Genomic DNA, 20,742 nt, shown 5'->3' on the forward strand with positions numbered 1-20,742 from the left:
GCCAAGCCATTATTATAATAGCTTGAAGGTGCTGGCAAACTGTGAGATGACTTAAAAAAAATACAAGAGGTGATAAATATAACAAAGGAGATACCTGTAGCAAATGACATTGATATAGAAAAGACTGTTTCTAACAAGGATTTCTGTTCTTTGTGATAATACATTATTTTCTGGCCCTAAAAGAAATCTTCAGTACTAAAGAAAGATTTGCCATTAAAAAAAAAAAAAAGTTCTAGTATAGTTTATGCACAATATTTCAGTGAAGTTTAATTCCAAAGGAAATTAGATACATCCCAAAACAGGTGCTGTTTAAAATTATTCAAGGATGCATTTTTAATGAAGTTTTATTGATAATAATTGCACTTAAATATGCACCCATTTTAGAAATAAGGACTTGTATTAAACGAGTAACTGCATTTACTTTGGAGAGAGTTTTTGCTGAGAGAGGTCTGAATCCAGGCTTCAGGTGAAAATTCAGAATTAATTATTCAAACATGGGTGGTAATAGTTGCCTTTCTGTACAGAGAAAGCTACAACGTGGGCCCAGATACAGCCACTTTGGCAGTGATAAATGTGATGAAGAAGTGAAAACCATATAGAACGTGAGGGTGATATTTTGTCTCTGGTCAAAGTTGGTACAGAAAGTGGAGAGGTAATTGTCAAGATTTTTTGTGAAGTGTTTAACTTCAGGAATGTTTATATTCATTGGAGGTGATAACTTATGACAAACCAGTATAAACATGTAATGGTAAAATAACTTTGATATTTTATATTTATTTGAAGAGATAGGAGCCATGGTAGAGATGTTGAGTGAATACAGGTGGACACACAGTTAAGACAGAGAAGGAGCTATTTGAACAGAGAACAGATAATTCATTATAATAAGCATTTTTATGCAGATGTTAGATGGAGCTGGAGGGTGACAGAAAAGGATGTAGAGTTCTTTTAAAGGATAGATGCCTTTAGATTTCTGTGGTTGAAACCCCACCATTGTATTCACATTGTAGGCCTTGGCTGAAATGCATGTGGGAATTAATATATTTTGCCCCCTTTCCTGTGTAAAAACACTTCTTTCTTCTTACCATTGCTTTGGTACTGGTTTTGGATGTAGGACGTTAGTTAATTTGGCTGTCCTTTGTATTTTAGGTTTATCATTGACTTATTGGAGGATATATTGGTGGGGTATCTTTATTCTGTTTAATCAGCTACCAAGTCTTTTCCTGAAACATTTAGTCTTTATAGGTGGCTTTGTCGTGTTATTGTTGATCAGAGGAATAGCTGGTAGTGGCATGTGGATTACTGAGGTGGGGTTTAACACTGCATATTTCAATGGTTTGCCAGCTTTCAACCAGACTTTAAGGTGTAGAGTTTCCTTAATCACTGGGTAGTACCTTTTTCTTGATAGCTAGCTGGGGCTTGTTTCTGGCCCATTTCTTGTATCAGGACTCAGCAACAGCTCAGGGGCTGTTCTTGTGAAAATAAATTAGCTATGTAATAAAGTAAATCAGTGGAATGGTTGAGTAGCAGCAAATTTTGGTGCTTTTCATGATTAAACCAATAAAGACATAGAAAGTGGCACTTGGAAACCCTGTTTGGATTTGTGTCACTGTGGTTATGGTTTACAGTAGATGATAGGTTTAAGAGTGTTGGGAGAACTGCACAGCGGATTACATGTTTTAAGGTTTCCTTGGATTAAGGTTTAGGTAGCAATATGTTTCTGCTAGTATTTTGGTTATGACGAAGCATAAAGTTGTTGAAGCTATTTTTGAAGACTCTTTATGTCTTTATGTTTTTTAGTTGTTTCTTTTCCTAGTTAGGCTATAGGTAATGGAATTAGAGGAGTACCATAGCTTTAAAGAAAGTATGAGTTGGAATGCTAATTGTGGAAGGTTTATAGTTATATAAGGAGATGTGTTGTTGTATGTCAGAAGTAGGTTGAAGAGTTTTAGAAAAGAAAGATGACAGAATAGTAGAATGTATAATTATATACAGGAAAAAAAATCTCTGGGCCACATCTTTGAGGGTTAAAGTGGAGGAGTTCGAGGTAAAAGAAGTAATAAACCCACCTTTTTAGCGGTTGTTTCACTGAAATAGGGTGTTTGCAGTTTTCCACTAAAAAGGTACTTTAGTAAAGGAAATTCAGCTCTGGAGGCTGGAAGGAAAGTTCTAAATATTTTTATTCTGAAGAAGACAGTGGAAAGAAGATAATGAGTCTTAAGTTTTTGGTATATGTTTGCCAATGTTATACTGTAATCCACTAGAATGCTTTTGGATTAGTATTTATGTTCTTATTTTCTAGGATCCCAGGGGGGGAAAAGAAATAGGGTGAATCATAACAACAAGGTCAGTTGGCTGACAATGTTAAGTGAGTATTCAATGAGTTAGTCCCCCACTGAACTTGGATAAGCAGGTCTGCTACAAAGAGTTGAAGAGGCTTTGCAAGTGGGACTGAGCTGGTGCTTCTTGTTTGGTTGTATGGATCATTGGAATTAGTGATAAAGCTAGGATGGAAAAGAATAGAGTTAGTATTCCTCCATGGCTGTGGAAGAATGGATGGAATAACAGAAATAAAAGCATCATTATGGTTTGATATGGTTTAGAGAATGACTCCATGGTTTGCAGGGGTAAAACTTAATGGGTCCACTGCCTTGATTGCATGAGGGCAGGGCAACTGTTAGTAAGAATCATAGAATCATAGAATCACTAGGTTGGAAAGGACTCACTGGATCATTGAGTCCAACCATTCCTAACAATCCCTAAACCATGCCCCTCAGCACCTCATCTACCCGTCCCTTAAACACTTCCAGGGAAGGTGACTCAACCACCTCCCTGGGCAAGGGTAAGGAAAGATTAATGAAGAAAAAGCCTAGGGCACAATTGAAGAAATAGTAATGCTGGGTTGGATTTTTATCAGATTTTGAATTATTTCAAAATAATTGAAATAATACTGGAGTTACATGGAAAAAATAGGTCTAGTAGACTATTGCCTGCAATTATAAATGGTAGGAGGAACTGGAAGATGAAAAAGTGGGTGAGCGTAGCATTATCAACTAGGTATCCATCTCTGATTCACTGCACTAAGATAGTGCCGATATAGGGGATGGTGGACAGGAGAGTAGTGGTAATTGTGGCTTTGCAAAGCAATATTTATAAGATGTCAGTTATGGAGGTGATCGATGGGAGAAATTGTAGAGAGTCTACTCTGATCTCCCAGGTTTCTTTATAGAGTTAGGAAACATAATAAGGATTATGGCTGATACAAAGAAAAACACAAATGAAGAAGGGAGCACCATTTGTGTGGAGGTTATAGATTAGTTGTTTATACTTGACATCTTGGCAAATGTGGGCTAGAAAGGACAAAGCTAATGAGCTATACCATCAGCAGCAAAGTGTATAGCAATGATTAACTTTATAAGGTTGGAGTGAAAAGGTAAATATCAAGGAGTAGGCAAAAATTTCTCCAGTCAGAGACAGAAGTAGGTTGGAGATCAACAGATTACAATAAAATGCATTTTTCAGATGCTGGTGGGCACTAAGGTTTCTGTGGTGCCTTCTATGTTCCTACACTGATGGCTTTTTAGATGACATGTCTTTGTTGTAATCCTAGTATAAACTATTAACCTTAGCATCTGCTAATATAAAGTAGATGCATAGTCTGTACTCTTGCGATAGGACATCTGAGATGGCAGCAGTGTTAGTTGTTTGTTAAATCAAAGTCAGAAAGGTGTTTTTAATCCATTTTTAAAAAATTATTTGAGATAAGAGTGTTTTCAGTTAGTTATGTTTTATAAGAACATGTTTTACTCTTGAAATACGAGTGGACTGACCTGTCTTAATCCAATTTGTTTTGCTGTATAAATGTCAGTTGGGAAGGTGGTTGAAGGGAAGACGTGGTAGACATATGGTACAGCAGCTCACAGGCTTTCAGCTCACTCCTTGGATTACTGCAGAAATCTCCATTGCTTTGTTTGTCTCTCCCATCAGCCCATACTTGTCACTGTTGAGACACGACACGGTGATGTGGAAGCAAGTTTCTTTATTGAAGTTACATGGCTGGCCAGCGCGCGCTTGATATGACACACGCCTCTTATACCCTTTATTGACACACGCGTTTCTGCATGATTGGATAAGCTTATACATAAACAATCTGTGAATGGATGGTACTACTTTCGTGCACGGTCCTATATTGTCTGCCCACTTCCCATCCCATGATCTCCTTCTGGGTGCAGTAAGCATGGGTCCCCAGCCCTCTGTGGACCCCCACACATACTGGCTGCTTCAGGTGCTCCAGAAATTGCCCCCTCCCCATTACTGGCTCTCTACAGAATCATCATAGAGTCATGGAATGGTTTGGGTTGGAAGGGACCTTAAGGATCATCCAATTCCAATGTCCCTTGCTATGGGCAGGGACATCTTCCACTAGATCAGATTGATCAAAGCTCCATCCAAACTGACCTTGAACACCTCCTGGGATGGGGCTTCAATGGCCAACCTGTTCCAGCACCTAACTACCCTCACAGGAAAAAAAAATTCTTCCTAATATCTAATCTAAATCTCCTCTCTTTCAGCTTAAAGCCATTAATCCTCATCCTATCACTACATTCCCTGATTGAGAGCAACTATTCCTCCAATGATCATTGTTACTATATAGTTTGTTACTTTTCCTGTCCAGAATCCTATCTTGGGTCATACTCTTAACACATAATGTACCTGCAGGTATATTAAAAAGACTGAAAACTTTCACTATGAATTAGGCACTCAGATACTCTTGAAAACCCTGTAAGGTAGTTCAACAAGTTTCTTCCTGTCAAATTAATATAGCACTGAGGTTTGCCTGTTGTTACTGGAATTTCTTTCCCATACCTGGATGACATATTTCCTAAATACATTGCTCCTTCTAGCTCTATATACTTACTTATTTAAATGCATTTATGAGTCTGCAAATTGTAACCACTATGCTAGAGTTAAAGATAAATAGAAAAATGAAACGGAAAAGTAGCCAGTTCTTCCTCTTATCTAGGATATTACTTTTCAAAGTTTAAGAAAAAGCTTGTAGAATTTCGAGATTTCTGGATTTAAACTTTTACAGGAAAGAACTCAGCTAACTCACAAGATAGATTTTTACATTAGCTTTTGTAACAAACATAAATCTCTGCAGTTTGAGCTCAGTTCATCTAAGTGTTTGCAAGTACGAAGGTATAAAGATACTCCAAAGGAAAAAATATTAAAACTTAAGTTCAGTTTCAGTGAATGGAGTGTGCTATCCTTATGTTAGAAAGCAACTTAATGAGATCTCTTGTGCTATATAAATCACTTTGTTTTCCTAGGCTTAAATCCATCTCTGTTTACATGTTAAGTTTCTCTTAGGTTTAATTCATTACAAAAAGATGCAAATTCTTCCCCACTTCTGTCTAGTTTTTGACTCAGACAGATTATTTGTATGTTTCATAATCAGGCGATGGTTTTAGTGGAGATTTATTTCAGTGTTAGGTGCTGTGAGTCCAGAGGTTTTATACCTATTTAACAAACCAGAAAGCACCACAACTATTTGAATCAATTGTTACAAATTAGTGACATGCATCGTCTGCTGTTGCATTAAATCATAAGCCAAAACAGAGATATTGAAATCTAGATAAATATTATAAGTGTATGATTGAATTCCATAGAAATATAGATATATAGCACCCCTTATAATTCAGTTATTGTTTATGTTCATTAATTTTCAAACTCTGGAAGCTACAGTGGATGCTGTTATTCTCACTTTCACAGGCAGGTATTAGTGCATGAAAATGTGAAGCAATTTGCTTCAAGCCAGGAACAGTTTGGTCCTGGGGCTGCTGCCATGCAGTCTCCTGCTCCTGCTCATTAGACTGCACATTCCCATCGTTACAGAGTGGAAAACATGGCAACTGCTTTCTCCAGTGCACTCTGTGACCACCTGGCCACCTTCCTAGATATTTATTGAGATTTTCAGCAGCACAGGGAGACACTGAAAGATAAACCAAATCTTCCTTTGGAAGCAGTGTGAGTTTATGTGGACATCCTTCAAAGCTCTCTGCACAGTGTTTGTTTCATTTTGCATAGGAATATTTGCCTTCTTGCTTTCAGAATACCTGGGTGGGTTTCAGTGCTTTAACTGATGAAGCGAGATGCATGTTAGGGCAATGTCTCTCTGCACATACCAGGGACTCCTTTCTGCCACACGTTTATTGCCAGCTTAGACTAGTCTTAGCTGCACTTGCAGTGGGAAAAGATACGCTCCCCGAGATGAGAGACTTTCACATCTTTTGCCTCTCATGGCTACCCAGGATAGGAGTTGAGGGAACTTCTGTGTGAATGAAGAAAAGATGGACCCTTGTGCAGGCATCCAATGAGTGTGAGCTCTTCTAGGAAGGAAACTTGACTTGCACCCTTTTAAACAATGTCTTGGAGAGCAACATATCCTGCAATGCCAAGGCAGTGTAAGCAATAAGCTTATGTAGAAGCATAAAACTTCTTTGTTCATTACTGTTCATCTTCATTGTTGATAGATGAAACAAGATCAGGTTGAAAACCAAGGTTTTGCTTTAGTTTATGATTTTCTAAAGAACTCTTCCATCTGGATAACTGATAATTAAGACACTGGAGAAGACCTCTTGTAAAGGCAATTGGAAGCAGAGATGTGACTATTGCTCTTCTCCTCTTCCTGCTCTCCCTTTCCACCACCAGCTGACACAGAAATTCATTTAATATTGTTTTTAATAAAAGCATTACAGGTTGGCCAGGGATAAAACAAAACATTACTAAATGAAAGGGTTACACAATCCCAGGATTAGGACTGTCAGGGGAAAAATGCATTTTTATTAACAGAATTAAACAGGTTATGCATATCTGGAGGGAAAATCCAGTCAAAGCTCAAAAACATTTGGAAAATTGTTGGTGAGATGTTTTGCAGAAAAGAAAACCCAAAATACACATTATTTTCTACAGAAAGACTTCCAAAAGAAGCTCATGGAAATGTTCGGGTATGTTACTACAGAACCTGAAAAAAGATCTGGTGACAAAACATCTTGTGAAATGTTTTCAGGATGTTAGCATTTAGAACTGCTTGGATAACTGCCATTTCAGTTTGCTTTTAATTTTAAGACCCAAAGTTGCTTTTTATTGAAAAATTAAAAAGGCAAAGAATTGGTGTGATATGTTGGTAAAGTATGACATCCTAAGAAAACTAGAATGTTTTATATGAGCTATTTAAACCTCCTATTTAAAGCTATTTAAACAGGAAATTATTCCTTGTTTTAAATTTTAACGGTTGTTGTTGCTGTGTTTTTGTTCTTTTTTTTTTTTATTCCTGAAAAGAAATGAACAGTGCTAATAGTAGCATTGGTCTGCAGAGTAACTTCAATCTGCATTTGCATCAAAATATTAGACCATTTCTACTCTTAAAGTGGTGATTGGTAGCACGGCAGAGAAATGAATGAACAAGAAATATATATATTATGTCCTCCATTACTTTCTTCCACATAAGAAAATAAATGAGTTTCAGAGTTATGAGAAGTTGCAGAAGCTATAAAGAATTGAGAACTTACAATTCCCAGTCAGAGCTATCCATTAAGAACTGCTGAAAGCAGACCACCTACACACTGCTTCTGACAAAGAGAGAAAAAGAGAATTTTCTGTGCTGCAACAGTTCAAAAAAAGAGTACTAGAAGCAAAAGATCTATATGATGGCAATAGTTCCAGAGATTTATTTGAAAACATGTGATAAAATATACTAGATTTTGCATATACTTCTTAATAGTCTTAAATGCTAATGAAGTGCCCTTCAATGAGTGGTGATGTGGATACCGTGGTGCTACTCCAAGCCAGTCAAATAAAGATTGCTGGCATGAAGAACAGTCTGACGGAAAGCAAAACTAGTGTGTTACCCCAGATGCTTCTCCACAAGAGTCAACATTAAGTCACTTTACTCCTGCGCCATCAAAAAGGGAGCCCTGTGCTCCTTATAAAATCAAAAAGAAACAAAAAAATGTCTGAGAGAGATTACTGTTCCTCTCAACAAGCAATGTATAATCCAAACTTCTTAGCTACACGGATTTAGAATGATTTAGGAAGGGGTGAATTTTTTCTGTTTATAATCTTCTGGCAGCTTTAGCAACAACCAGCAGACCTGATGAAACAGGGATGTGTTGGATTTTAAGCCTGACAAGGGTGAGGATAACTTGCAAACACCATCTGCAAGATGTCCACACCATTGGTATTGCAGAATATGTCCCTGGTTCTTCACTGAAACAGAATTTCTTGTTTCATCTTCATGAAAGTAGTCTAAATAATTTCTGAATATAATAAATACAGAACAAATAAAACCAGCATCTGGTACTTTCCTGGATAAATCGAAGACTTCAGCATACAGCATGATGGTGTCTTTTTCATGATACTGTTTCATGCAAACAAAGCAGGGTAACTTGTAACTTGCCCAGAAAATAATGCCAGGGTTGCCAAGGATTGGTTACTATTGCTAGAACACAAATAATAGACAAATTAGTTTCTGTGAGCTCCTAGATTTTGGTTGTTACAATATGAGTTTGATTTAATGTTATATTCATAGTTCTTGAAATAAAGGGAATTTGATTTGGGGGTGGGTGGGAGAAAACGTCTCATCATCTCAGAATTTTTTGGCAGGCCAATCTAGGAAGCGAATTTTGCTAAGTATTTGTATGCTAACTCACACTGAAGTTCTTGCACCAAACTTCTTGATCTCCAGCTCCCAAATTTATGCCATATGCTTGCTTGTGGTTTTGTGGTCTGTTGCTACACTGATGGCTTCGAAGTATAATTGACATCAGTAGTTCAGTGCTGTGATTCACTATTTCACGGCTGGTAATATGCCCTGGTTCGTATGTCACCTTATTCTGTCAGAATAACAGATCTTTGGCAGTAGCTGTCCACACTGTATGGTGTCATACATCATCCTCACAGTGTGTGCTTTTCAACAGCCAGGCAATACCACGATGTTATATATTTAAGTATGTTTATAAGTTTAGAAGAAGATTCCATCAGTCTTGCAGATGTCAAGGATAAGTCACACTTACATGGTTGGGGTACAAAGCCCTCTAAGGCTTGGTCACAACTAATCCTCTTTGTACATTAGATGGTTTTGTGTTTCCTTTGGGATACTCTGAGATGTGTTTTGAGGTGTAGACTTTCTGCTCAGTGTAGCTATTTGTATACAAATGCATCCCCATATGTTTTCCAGCCATAATGCTGGCATGTGCTGTTGATAGATCTTGGCAGCTGTGTATACAGTTCATAGAATATTTATGTGTCAGACCTATCTGAAGAAATGACCCATATGCAGGTGATAAAGAAATGGGTTTTGAACAAGAAAATTCAACCTACTACTTATTTTTTGAGAAACTGACCTATTTGCAATATGTAGCTACATATATATAATATCCCCGAGTATCGTGTGTGTACATCTCTCTCTCTTTACATATACAGTTATGCATGAGATCCTAAATAGAACTGTTTTTCAAAATCAGGCCTTTAAGCACCTGCTTGCAGGGTGGGATTGTTTTCACTGCTTTGCGACCCAAGTATCTCCGTCGGAGCAGGTTGACTTAAGCTCCCTTTACTGTCAATGTACTGAAGAATGTATTCATCTCATCTTACAAAATTCACCTCAAACGGGCTGGATCAGTTTGGAGCTAGAAATGCCTCTTTCTCTTAATTGACTAAAAAGGGAGTATCCAGAGATGAGCTCAGTTGTGTCTAAAATTAGACAGGAGGAATCCCAGCCATATTGCTGACTTTGCTGCAGATTGCTGACTAGAATCTTCTATACACAGTACAAATGTTAGATCTAATTTTCTGACATACTGCCTGTTGAATAGTTACTTGTGCGTGTGTGAACTGAGGCTAACTCATCACTACTTTTAAACTGAAGCTTTAACTGTTTGGGTGTTTTTTTTATTAAAGAAGTCCTCATTTGATGCAGTCAATTCCTACTAATTAATTAATTAACTAATTCTTATTCATCTTCAGCATCCAGGTGAAAGGTACCATACAGAATCGGGCCCACTGGCTCTCATTTGGGACCTGACCTGTGAAGTAAGTATTTAATATGTAATTGGCATTGATTCCTGACTAGTGTCTTATTCTTTGCCAGTTCCTAGCCATCGGTGTTATGTTGGCAATGGCACGGAATACAGAGGTACAGCAAAGACAACCATTTCTGGACACAGCTGCTTGCCTTGGAATTCAGACTTGCTTTACCAAGAACTTCATGTTGACAGTGTGGAGAAAGCGATACAGCTTGGCTTGGGACCATTCTCTTACTGCAGGTGAGAAAAGATCTCGTTTGCCCTGTATTTGTAAATAAAGAGATGGATGTATTGTGGAATGGAGAACAGCCAGGAATTTCAAAGTAGCTGTTCTACCTGTCTTGGAAAAGCTAGACTGACTTTAACAGCCTAAGATGAGGGATATAAGTGTATAGAGGACAAGATCTGGCAGGCAGGCTAGATCAATAGCTTGGTCTGCCAGTTGAAGCTTAGGCACAAAATAATGTTGGAAATACCAGGTCACTTTTTTTCTGGATTTTTTTTTTTTTTTTCAAATGAGAACATAGTGACTCCATAAGTAGCTATTCAAAAGGAGAAAGAAATGAAATAGCCAAACTGAAATGATTAACTTTTGATTTCTAACTCTTAAATTGTGAAACATGTAACATAAAGGAAAATATTTTCAAGACTGGAAGTTATTTGAAAATGAAAAACAAAACAATATACTTGAATGGTGTTGACATACAATGTCAAATTAGTTTCCTGGATTTCTTCTAGAGCAAAAGTATTGCAAAATAAGATTTCACAGTGTTTCAATTTTGATTGAACCATACATACAAAAAACTACATTTCTGCTAAAGTTTTCTGTTCAGCTATAGTGAAAATATCTTGTGGTACATAAGTTTGTACTTTCTCCTCAGTCACTTTCTGTTCCCCCTGTCTCTGAGGTGTTCATAAGATCAAAAGATATCCACAAAGAGAGGAAATCTTTCTATTTGGAGAGAATCCTGGAGATGAGGAAATGTTAGAAATGGCAGACTTCAGAAGCTTCTCCATAAATTACTTGTTGTTGTCTAGGTTTTGGATTTTGTGTTTCATTTTTTTTTCTTTTTTTTTTTTTTTTTTATGGAAGTGAGACCAGTATTTCAGGAAGATCAGAATGTACTACATTTCCTAATTTGTTTGATGATAAAAAAACATGCATGCATGCTCTAAGTAGCTCTTCTTCTCTGCCTAACCCAAATTAATAAATAGTTTCTATACCCTCGCTTAATCCAGATCAGCCTGCTTTCCAAGGCTTGGTCCTGATCCCGGCACTTAAGTATGAGATTTATAGTGTCCCGACATGGCAATTTAATGGGAACATATTTTGTGCTTTGATAAAAATTGATCCCTTCAAAGCACAATATCCACTTGCATATTTGATACGTACAGCATAAAATGGTGTAGGAGCGGATCTGTTCATGTTCTGCAGAGCTGAGAAAAAGGCTTTTCATTTTTTTGTCAGCTTGTTATAATTTCTGGGGATATCTCTGCTGCACTATATAATCCTGTAGATACCTTCTTCTTTAAATAGTCTAATTTAGAAACATTGTTGGTGGAAGATGACTCAACCTGTGTTGCTTCTTCAGTTCTGAGAATTTGAAAGTGCTTTAATCTTTTTCTCAACAGTCAGATCAAAAAGCAAAAATAGCGAAGAACCTTACAATAACAGACAGTGCTTCTGATAAATCTGACTGAACTTAGAATTACTATTTATCTGGAGCCCTGAACTGCCTTTTCTTGGAATATTGAAGTTTTTTCTGGGTCTTCACTGTTTCCCTTTATTCTAGGAGGAGTAAACTGGGCAAATTTCTGGTTACTTATATGACATTGATAAAGATAATTAGGCTGTACTGTGGAGAAACTCTCATGCAATAAACTTGTTTAACACCAAGGTAAAAAAGGGCTAAACTGCTTCTGACATTCCTTCCTCCCTTCCCCTTTTTGAGGAATACATTTCTTGAAATAGTCTTAACTTCTTCAGAATCTCCAGGGAACATGAACCTGAGCTTCTCAAATTCATTTTTGCTAGCTATTTTTGTTATGGATTTTCTATGAATCTAGCTGTGCCGGAATTTCCTTGCTTAAAAAATAATCTAAAACAAGAATCTCTCCCATGGGATTTAGTCCTGAAAATAGCTAAGCTGATATCTGTTAAAGCACTTCAGTGTGGGCTGTATTTAAACCATTTGAACATGCTCATGCATCCAAATACTTGTAGGCAAATTTAACAGGTGTTTAGTCATGTGTCTGTGTTTCAGGTCCCAGAGAACCTTAGACTTGCTTAGCTTTAAGCATGAAGAATGCTACTAAAAGGCTGCTCACCAATTAGGGATAAGCAGGTGCTTGGGCACTTTGTCAGATGTCTCGAAACCTGCGAGTCCTGTCAGTCCTCTGCATGACGCAGAGAAAAAAGCAGGAAACCTCTGGAACTATTAACTATGTGGTTAATGCTTGTAATTCACTCTCCCTCTGAATTAATCAGAAATCCAGATGATGATGATAAGCCATGGTGTTACATCATGAAGGACAACAGTTTGTCTTGGGAGTATTGTGACCTTCCATCTTGTGGTACGTAAAGGCTTTCTTAAAATTTATGTTATGAATGAATGAAGAAAGATTTATTGATACTAGAACAAGCTTTCATTATATAATTTTGAATATCTACTGTTCCCAGGAGTGTTGAATACTCTGTTTTCAGTAAATCAAATTACAACAACAAGATGTTTTTGCATTTTTTTGGAGTTTCCTATACAATCTGTGATTTTTCTCCTGAAATGCTGTATAACAGCAATGTCACACTACTGCTTTCACCCAAAATCATCCCAATATCACCAAATTTTCTGCTAGAACATGCAAGATGTCAGAAGTGATTGATGGTTTGGTACAAATTGTCATCACTTAGAGAATTATGGGCCCAGAGAAATGAATGGGTCTTTAAGCAAACAAAGGATTGGATGCTGGAGATGTATGAGACACAGCATTCAATTAAAAAACCTAAAGATTCTGCTCTTCCCTAAAATTAATGTTTAACTGTTGTTAATGTTGAAGGTGACCTTTAGAATGGAGTGTAATCTGAAAAGTCAGTTTATAAAGTGGTCCTTTTATTTCCCTTTTATGGTTCAAATGCATTTGATAAATAAGACTAACATACATGTCCTAGTCCTTTCTATTGCAAAGGCAAAGCCTGGTCCCGAATCCGAAAATAAAGACGTCATGTATCATGCATTCTGTTCATCTTTCTTTGTTGGTAAAGGTTATATTTGTGCTGGTAAATGAAATAGTATCTGAGAATGTTCACAGGTACTTCTAATTTACACTACTACATGTTTAGCCAGAGTGCTGGGAATACACATAGCTTTCAGTCTTCCAAGTCTCCTGAGGAACTGAATGAGATTCAGTTATATGTGAATGTTTAACAATAATTTAATGAACCTTTCTTTTAAAGACTCCTATATATGTCCCAGTCCTTAGAAATCACAAGGATTTATAGTCTCATGCTGTGCCTCTTTATATCTCAGCAAGCAGGGAAAGGAGGCCACCAGTTCCAGACAATGAAGATAATTTTGCAGTTACCAGAAGACCATGTGGGAGAAGACACAAAAAAAGAAGCTTTGTGAGACCTAGGATTGTTGGGGGATCTTCATCTCTGCCTGGATCTCATCCCTGGACAGTAGCTATCTATATTGGAGAGACTTTCTGCGGTGGAAGCCTTATTCAGACTTGCTGGGTTGTGTCAGCAGCACACTGCTTTGCTAACAGGTAAACTCGCCCATTAGTTGGACATTAGGTCCTCTCCTCCTCACATTCGCGTTCTGCCTGTGACTTACAAAAACCTGAACTGAAACAAGCGTGAAAGATGAGATTATAAAAGACCAATGTATTAAAAAGAATTCCCAGCAATTTGAGCACAGTTTGTGAGCTAAAAAAACCCTTAGAGTGTATTATCTCACAAACCCTAATCTGGTTCCTTAAGAAGTCTCAAAGAAGGTAAATCACATAATTGTTTATGTTGAAAAAGACCTTTAGTATCATCAAGTCCAACCCCAGAGCACCAGGTTCATCACTAAATCATGTCCCTAAGCAGCACATCTACGTGCCTTCTTAATCCCTCAGGGGTTGGTGATTTAATCACTTCCCTGGGCAGTCCGTTCCAATGCTTGACAGGCCTTTGGGTGAAGAAATTTTTCCTAATATCAAGCCTAAACCTCCCCTGGTGCAACTTGATGCCATTTCCTCCTGTCCTATCACTTGTAAGGCTTGTTCTCCAGACCCTTCATCACCTTTGCTGCCTTTCTCTGTACATGATCTAGCAACTCAATGTCTTTCTTCTAGTGGAGGTCCAAAACTCAACACAGTATTTGAGATGCAGCCTCACCAGCACTGCGTACAGGGGCACAATCACTTCCTTGCTCCTGCTGGCCACACGATTTCTGGTACAAGCCAGGATGTTATTGGTCTAAATGATCCAACTGAAGGAGCGAGGCAGTGCTGAGCAGAACATTGAATGGCCGCTTGCGTGTGCAGGGATCTGCAGTGGGGATACGAGTACTCATCTTCTTCTCAGTTACTTTTTTGAACATTTATGCCTGCTTTGGAGTGTAACACAGATGACTATGCTCCTGGCTATATTTCATTCAAAAAGGCTGAGACAGCCAAGCAAGGATTTATTAGAGCCAATAAATCACTCATGGTTGATACAAATAGAGTGGGCTGAGCTTTACAAAAAGCTAATGCGAAGAACTGAGCTGCTGTTAAATTTTTGAGGCTGATTTGCTTGAGAGGTGTTTGGGGTTTTTTTGGGGTTTTTTTTGTAATTTTTTTTTCTCCTCCAGCTGTAGGACACTGGAGAAAATATTGACTATAAGGTGCATTTACTTTATTCTAAGTATTTTATTTTCTACAAATGCTGAACACTTTTCCTGATTTCAGTTTGATCACATTGATGGGAAAAATATTACATCATTTCATACCCATTGTGCCTTTGCATAGTAAAGAAGCCAAGAGAAACGGAAAACCTCATGCCAGAATATATACACTGATAGCTTGTAGAGCTAATAATACCGTTATGAATGCTGTACTGAAGCATTTGGAGCTTGAGCCACAACGCATTTGTTTTTCAAATGTTGTGAAATAGCTACTAACTTTGGCAGCTATTCAGGACATTTCCACCCACTTCCAGCTGGTGGTTTGGTACATACAGATTTTCTATAATTGCTGCATTGTAATTTGCACTCTTCTGTGTGTTTAGTACCACTATTAGCCACAATTTCAACTGTTTTCCACTAGGCGACAATAGATACCTGTGCAGCTATATTATTTTTTCTTTGTTTGTTTGTTTTTTTGTTTTTCTGTAACCCCCCCACCTCATATCTTTTCCTGGATGAACCACCTGTAAGTTACAGCAGAACCACTCAGTGTCTTTAAAATGTATTCTAAATGCTGTTCTGGAAAATGAACTTTTGACTCTGTTTACAAGGCCCTAAATTCTGATTTTCAAGGAGCTTGGTTTACCACTGCAAGAATACTGAGAAAATTCAATATATAAGGCCCAGCTGCTGTGCTGGTTCTTGTTGATTATCTGTCTAAGGACACTGGATATGACAGGACTGTGGTCTTTTTAAAGCAAACAATCCCTGGCAGTAAAATGATGTGAATTACAAAAACTGTGTTCTCCTCTGAGTTTGCATTTTCACATTAGATCTGTGTGCTGTTAAGACCTTCCTCCACCAAGTTGCTTTTGATTCCAGACAACAGATTTAATACAGATTAACCTAATCGCAGAGCAGAAGCAGTGATAACTCTTAGGTGGAAGCTGCCCAGGTGTTACTCAGTTGTCTGTTTGCCAGCATCTTTAAAATCTTGACGCATGCTTCTAATACTTTTAAGTGTCTGGTTTCCCAGAGAAGTGAGATATCCACCACTGCCTCAACTTTTGGTGCCTAACCTTTTCTTTAGTAATTTTTGTACTCATTTGCAAAGTCTGGTCAAAATTGACTAAGTTCAGTTTTTAGAATAAGAAGTGTTTGCAGCCCCTGAAGATGCTCGTTAGCCAGACAGCAGAGGGATAGCAGTGCATGTGTTTGCTTTTTACTTCTGTTAAGGAGCAGCATCCTTTAATTAGGCTAATCAGGTCTCACAGAGGCACTTGCTGTAACATTAGTCACCTTTTTCCTGGCTGACAATAGGTAGAAAACCTGGAGAACAGGTCAAGGCATTACAAGAGGGTAAATAATGAATGAGGTGGGTAGCTGAAGTTATTACAGTTCATGGGGCACACAGCTACTGGAAGTTAGATTTTATTTGACCTGCTAGTCACAGAATTGCTTGTTCTCTCTTTTGTATTACAGTCCACTAAAATCAACTATTAAGGTAGTTCTGGGACAGCATATATTTAATAAAACAACTGAAGTAACACAAACATTTGAAATAGAGAAATACATCTTGCATCCTCAGTATTCTGTGTTCAACCCTACTGAACATGATATTGGTGAGTGTTTTTGTTCTTACAGTTTTAATTTCTGTTTATTCAAGTTTGTCTGAAATTGAGTTATCATCTCTCAAAAACTGCAGTCATAGTGGAAGGATCATAGGCACTAGGAGAAACTTTTGAGGAGAGATGGTTCTTAGTTCTGCTAGAGTTATAACAGCATGTGAAAGCTAGACAAATTCAGATGAGAAATAGATTTCAAATTTTAAATAATTATGGTAATTAGCCTTTGGAACAATTTACCTAAATCTATGGCAGATTCATCATCACATTGATTCTTTCTGAGATTAGGCATTTCTTTCAACTAAACCAGGAACTGCGGGTTTGATGTAGGAATTACTTGGTAAAATTCTATTGTCTACATTGTGCAGAGCATCTGACTAAATGAATATAATAGCCCCATCTGCCCTGAAAATCTGTGTTACTAAGAATCGTTTTTTTTTTTACACTGAGATAGGTTTAAAAAATCAGCTGTCTTATCAGTCAAAAGTTAAATGCCCTTCTGATTGACCTTATAATATGAGTCAGAATGACAAAGGAAGAGCAACTCTCTGCTTATTTTCTATACTGTTCTTGTGGAAGATGGCATGTCACCCCAGGGTATCAAGCTGTCTGAGCACTTTGTCTATGAGACTATTTAATAACCTGGCATCAGAGCTATTGTAGATCAGGTATATATTGGCTTTTTGCTCCCAGATGGGGAATATTTTCCACTACATAGCAAGAAAACATGCAGATTCTGTGTTGCTGGGAGGTCTGTGACAGTGTACCAGGAGAAAAACTGTATTTGGGTATTTCTCTTCTCTCACTATTGGAACTTCGAGATCTAACTTTTTTAATTATTCTGAAATTTGGCATACCTCACTGATGTGCAATGTCCAAATCTAGGGTCAGCTGAACATGAGGTTTGTTAGATATGTCCCACTGCAAACAAACACACAGGCAGAAACTGGGGGTTAAAATATAGGGGCACGTTCTGCCCTGTCAGTGATTTCTTCTGATGGAGTCAAAATTATTTCCTGTTAAAAATGCTTTTCTAAAGGAAACAAGCCACCAAATGAGTGTTTGCTGGGAAGTTTGGGGGATTCAGAAACAGGCAGAGTTGGCGGGGAAGAGGAGGACGGTGAGGAAGAGCAAGCTGCTGAATGTTGGACTGCAGTTTGTGTGGGCTTCTCAGCCTGTGAGATACTCTTTACACGTTCCCAAAAGGCTAAAAGAATGTAGTCAGTAGAGAAATAAGATTATCCAGTGGGAAATCTTGCTTTCCCCAGCTGTGCTAAGATCTGGATCTTCCAAAAGGCATGAAGTGAAGTAATGGGTGTCTGCATTTACCTCAGCTCTGTCCTCCTTGGGTAGTGTGCCCAAACCCAACATACTACTTTTTTCACACCAAGTACAAAGCCTCTTCTGTTGTTCTACAGCCAGACACAGAGTTTGCTACAGAAGAATGAATGTTCCTGCTACTTTTGACATTTTCTTTGAGTATGAAGCTCATGATGCTGTACAGCTACGTATTTATACTGTTTTCGGCCCTATAAAGGGACGGTAGAGGTTGTGTAATTCTTCGTAGCTTTCGGAAGCTTTGCCTTGAAATATTCTGATCTTACATTCTTAATTTTCAAGATCTTGATTTTTGCTGAACTTAGCGATAACAGAATACACTGGCTCTTGCAGTACTTAATTTTTTAAATCGAACTGCAATTATGAAGGTGGCCAGACTTACAGAAGCAGTGAGCACTTGCACATCCCACTTATTTCAGCTGAAAGTTGTGGATATGTCACTGTTATTTAACTTTAAGGTGGGAGGAGACATATGTATTTTTTATCTTCCCCCTTCTCTTCAAAGACAGTGAAGTAAAATCTGCTTAGTGAGTGCAGCATAAAATAAATATTCCCACAAGGGGAGTAGCTGAATGTTTCAGCCTTCAATTTGCTGTGAAATCAGGGGCTGTTGAGATGAGTCTGTCTGTCTTTGATTGAAATATTTTAATTAAGAGAGGCTTAGGGGATAATTAAAGTTATATCTGAGACCCATTGCTGCCAATCCCATCAGAGAAAGGGAACTGTCACTATTCCTCCTGTATTTTCTGTTCTGCAGCTTTGGTTAAGTTGAAGAAGAATGGCCAGCGTTGTGCCACCAAGTCCCAGTTTGTTCAGCCCATCTGCTTGCCAGAAAGTAGCACTGTTTTCCCCGATCAGTTCAAATGTCAGATTTCTGGATGGGGACACAGGCATGAGAGTAAGTAAAATGAGAGTTGGTGTTTGTAGAAAAGACTAATGATAATTAAAACAAAATACTTAGGTATATGTTGTACAACAGATAGTTTGGTAAAATATTTTCCAATGGACTTCTGGTGGGATTTTTTTTTTTTACTTACTTTTAGATGTTTACAACATTTGCTCCTGAAATAGTCATGCTGAACTTCCTGTATAGTACTTGGAATTCAGAGTCTGTTTCCCTTGATCACGTTTGCTCTACTTTAGGATGAGAAGAGGGGTGAGCTGGCTAGATCTCTGTGGACTGAGAGGGGAGCAAGGAGCTTAGCTGTAGGTGCCAAAACCCTGACACATTAGTTGGGTGAATCCTATCCCTGGTTCCTCAAGTTAGATATCAAAGACTTCAAACCAAACACCATCAACTTACTAGTCTGTGATGAAGGATATCTTTACCTACACCACCAAGAAACCTTGGAAACTTCTATAGACGAGGGCCAGATAGACTGAGCTAAAAAGTGCTTACATTCAGCTTGTGAAAGATGGAAAAATTAATCTCATCCTTTCAGATGGGGATTTTAGGATTATGAGGCTTGGCTATGCTGCTTTGATGTGGCAATAGCACAGACCTGTGTCTCTGATGAGAAGTATGGTGGAGCTGGCAGCCTTATTTTGGTAAGAGAAATTGTATGAGCAAAATACTGACTGTGTAGTCTAAAGGCAAAAGAGGTAATGGTGTCTTGGATAGACTGATGATTTCATATCCCATCTGGTAAGAGGAGTGGACAGGAGGGCTGCTGGAGTGCTCCTGAGACTATAGGAAATGAGAGAACTCAAAGAAGATTTGTATCTCATACATGGCATACTGTTATTTTAGAGGGCATGGAGTCTGATTGAAAGAGCAGAAAGTGATCTCATCACCAGAAAAATTATTACCTTTTAAAGATATCCACAGCACGAATATGACTAAGATGTGTTAAGTGCATTCATATGTTGTACTGTGCATTGTGCTTCCATCTTATGCTCTTCACATTCTATAAAAATGACTTTCTTTTTCTCTCTGATAATTTTTTAAAGATATAACTGGTTATGCAAATGTGCTACAAGAAACACTGATTCCAATTATCCCTGAGGAGAAGTGTAGAAGCCCTGAAATTTATGGAACTGAAATCACTGAAAATATGTTCTGTGCTGGCTACTTCGACAGCAAATCTGATGCTTGTCAGGTAATGTTGGAAGTCATCTCTAGGCAGAGAATATAGATGCATATTATTGCCAGAAATGTTGCAGTGTTACAGAGCTTACTTTTGACATTACTGTGTTCCTAAAGAAAAGAAATATTCCTAAAGAAAAGACACTTACGTGACTGCACTATTTTCTTCCACCTTCATTTTTTTACCCTGTTCAATGTCAATTAAGTTCTACAGAAAGACAAAGCCCCTCCAGGGTGTTTTATTCCTCCTGTCCCCATAAAAAGCAGTGGCTATGCACTGCAGAGTGAGTTGCTTTAGCTCCTGGCTGACCTTGCAATGTGGTGGCAATGGTTTGCTGGCCAGCTGGCAGGGATGTGCTGGCAGCCCAACCAGCACGTGCCTGTGCAGAGCCAAATCCCTGAGCTGCTGCCTCTTGCCTGAATGTAAATAAGGATACCTGGGCAAGAGGTAGGAAGCAGTGGTGAGGTTTGGAGGAGGAAGGAGCTGAGGTTATTATAATGGATGGGATTTGATGATGTAGAATAGTGAATGGTATAAACTGTTCCATGAATTCTGTCTTTGGAAGGACCTCATGTTCTTACTACTTTGCCTCTCTTTGAATTATGTCACACCTCGGCTCTGAATAAGGATGCAGAATTGTTATGATGATAGATGAGACTATTTTTAAAATGAAGGATCGGATTATTCTTTAAATAAACCTTCAGATCTTATCTTCAGATCATTTTGAAGGAGGAGGGTC

General features: G+C 38.1%; 1 protein-coding gene across 1 annotated transcript in view; it reads left to right on the plus strand.

The window, feature by feature from the left end:
• HGFAC (HGF activator) overlaps positions 1-20,742 on the plus strand; it is a 43,771-nt gene that overhangs the window by 19,601 nt on the left and 3,428 nt on the right. Inside the window, exons 8-13 of the mRNA XM_009564643.2 lie at positions 10,148-10,322; positions 12,571-12,656; positions 13,607-13,847; positions 16,436-16,575; positions 18,674-18,814; positions 19,867-20,015. Of these exons, the coding sequence (XP_009562938.2) occupies positions 10,148-10,322; positions 12,571-12,656; positions 13,607-13,847; positions 16,436-16,575; positions 18,674-18,814; positions 19,867-20,015 (932 nt within the window). The remainder of the gene's footprint in view (positions 1-10,147; positions 10,323-12,570; positions 12,657-13,606; positions 13,848-16,435; positions 16,576-18,673; positions 18,815-19,866; positions 20,016-20,742) is intronic.

The sequence above is a fragment of the Cuculus canorus genome, chromosome 4, assembly GCF_017976375.1.
Source record: "Cuculus canorus isolate bCucCan1 chromosome 4, bCucCan1.pri, whole genome shotgun sequence".
Taxonomy (NCBI): domain Eukaryota; kingdom Metazoa; phylum Chordata; class Aves; order Cuculiformes; family Cuculidae; genus Cuculus; species Cuculus canorus.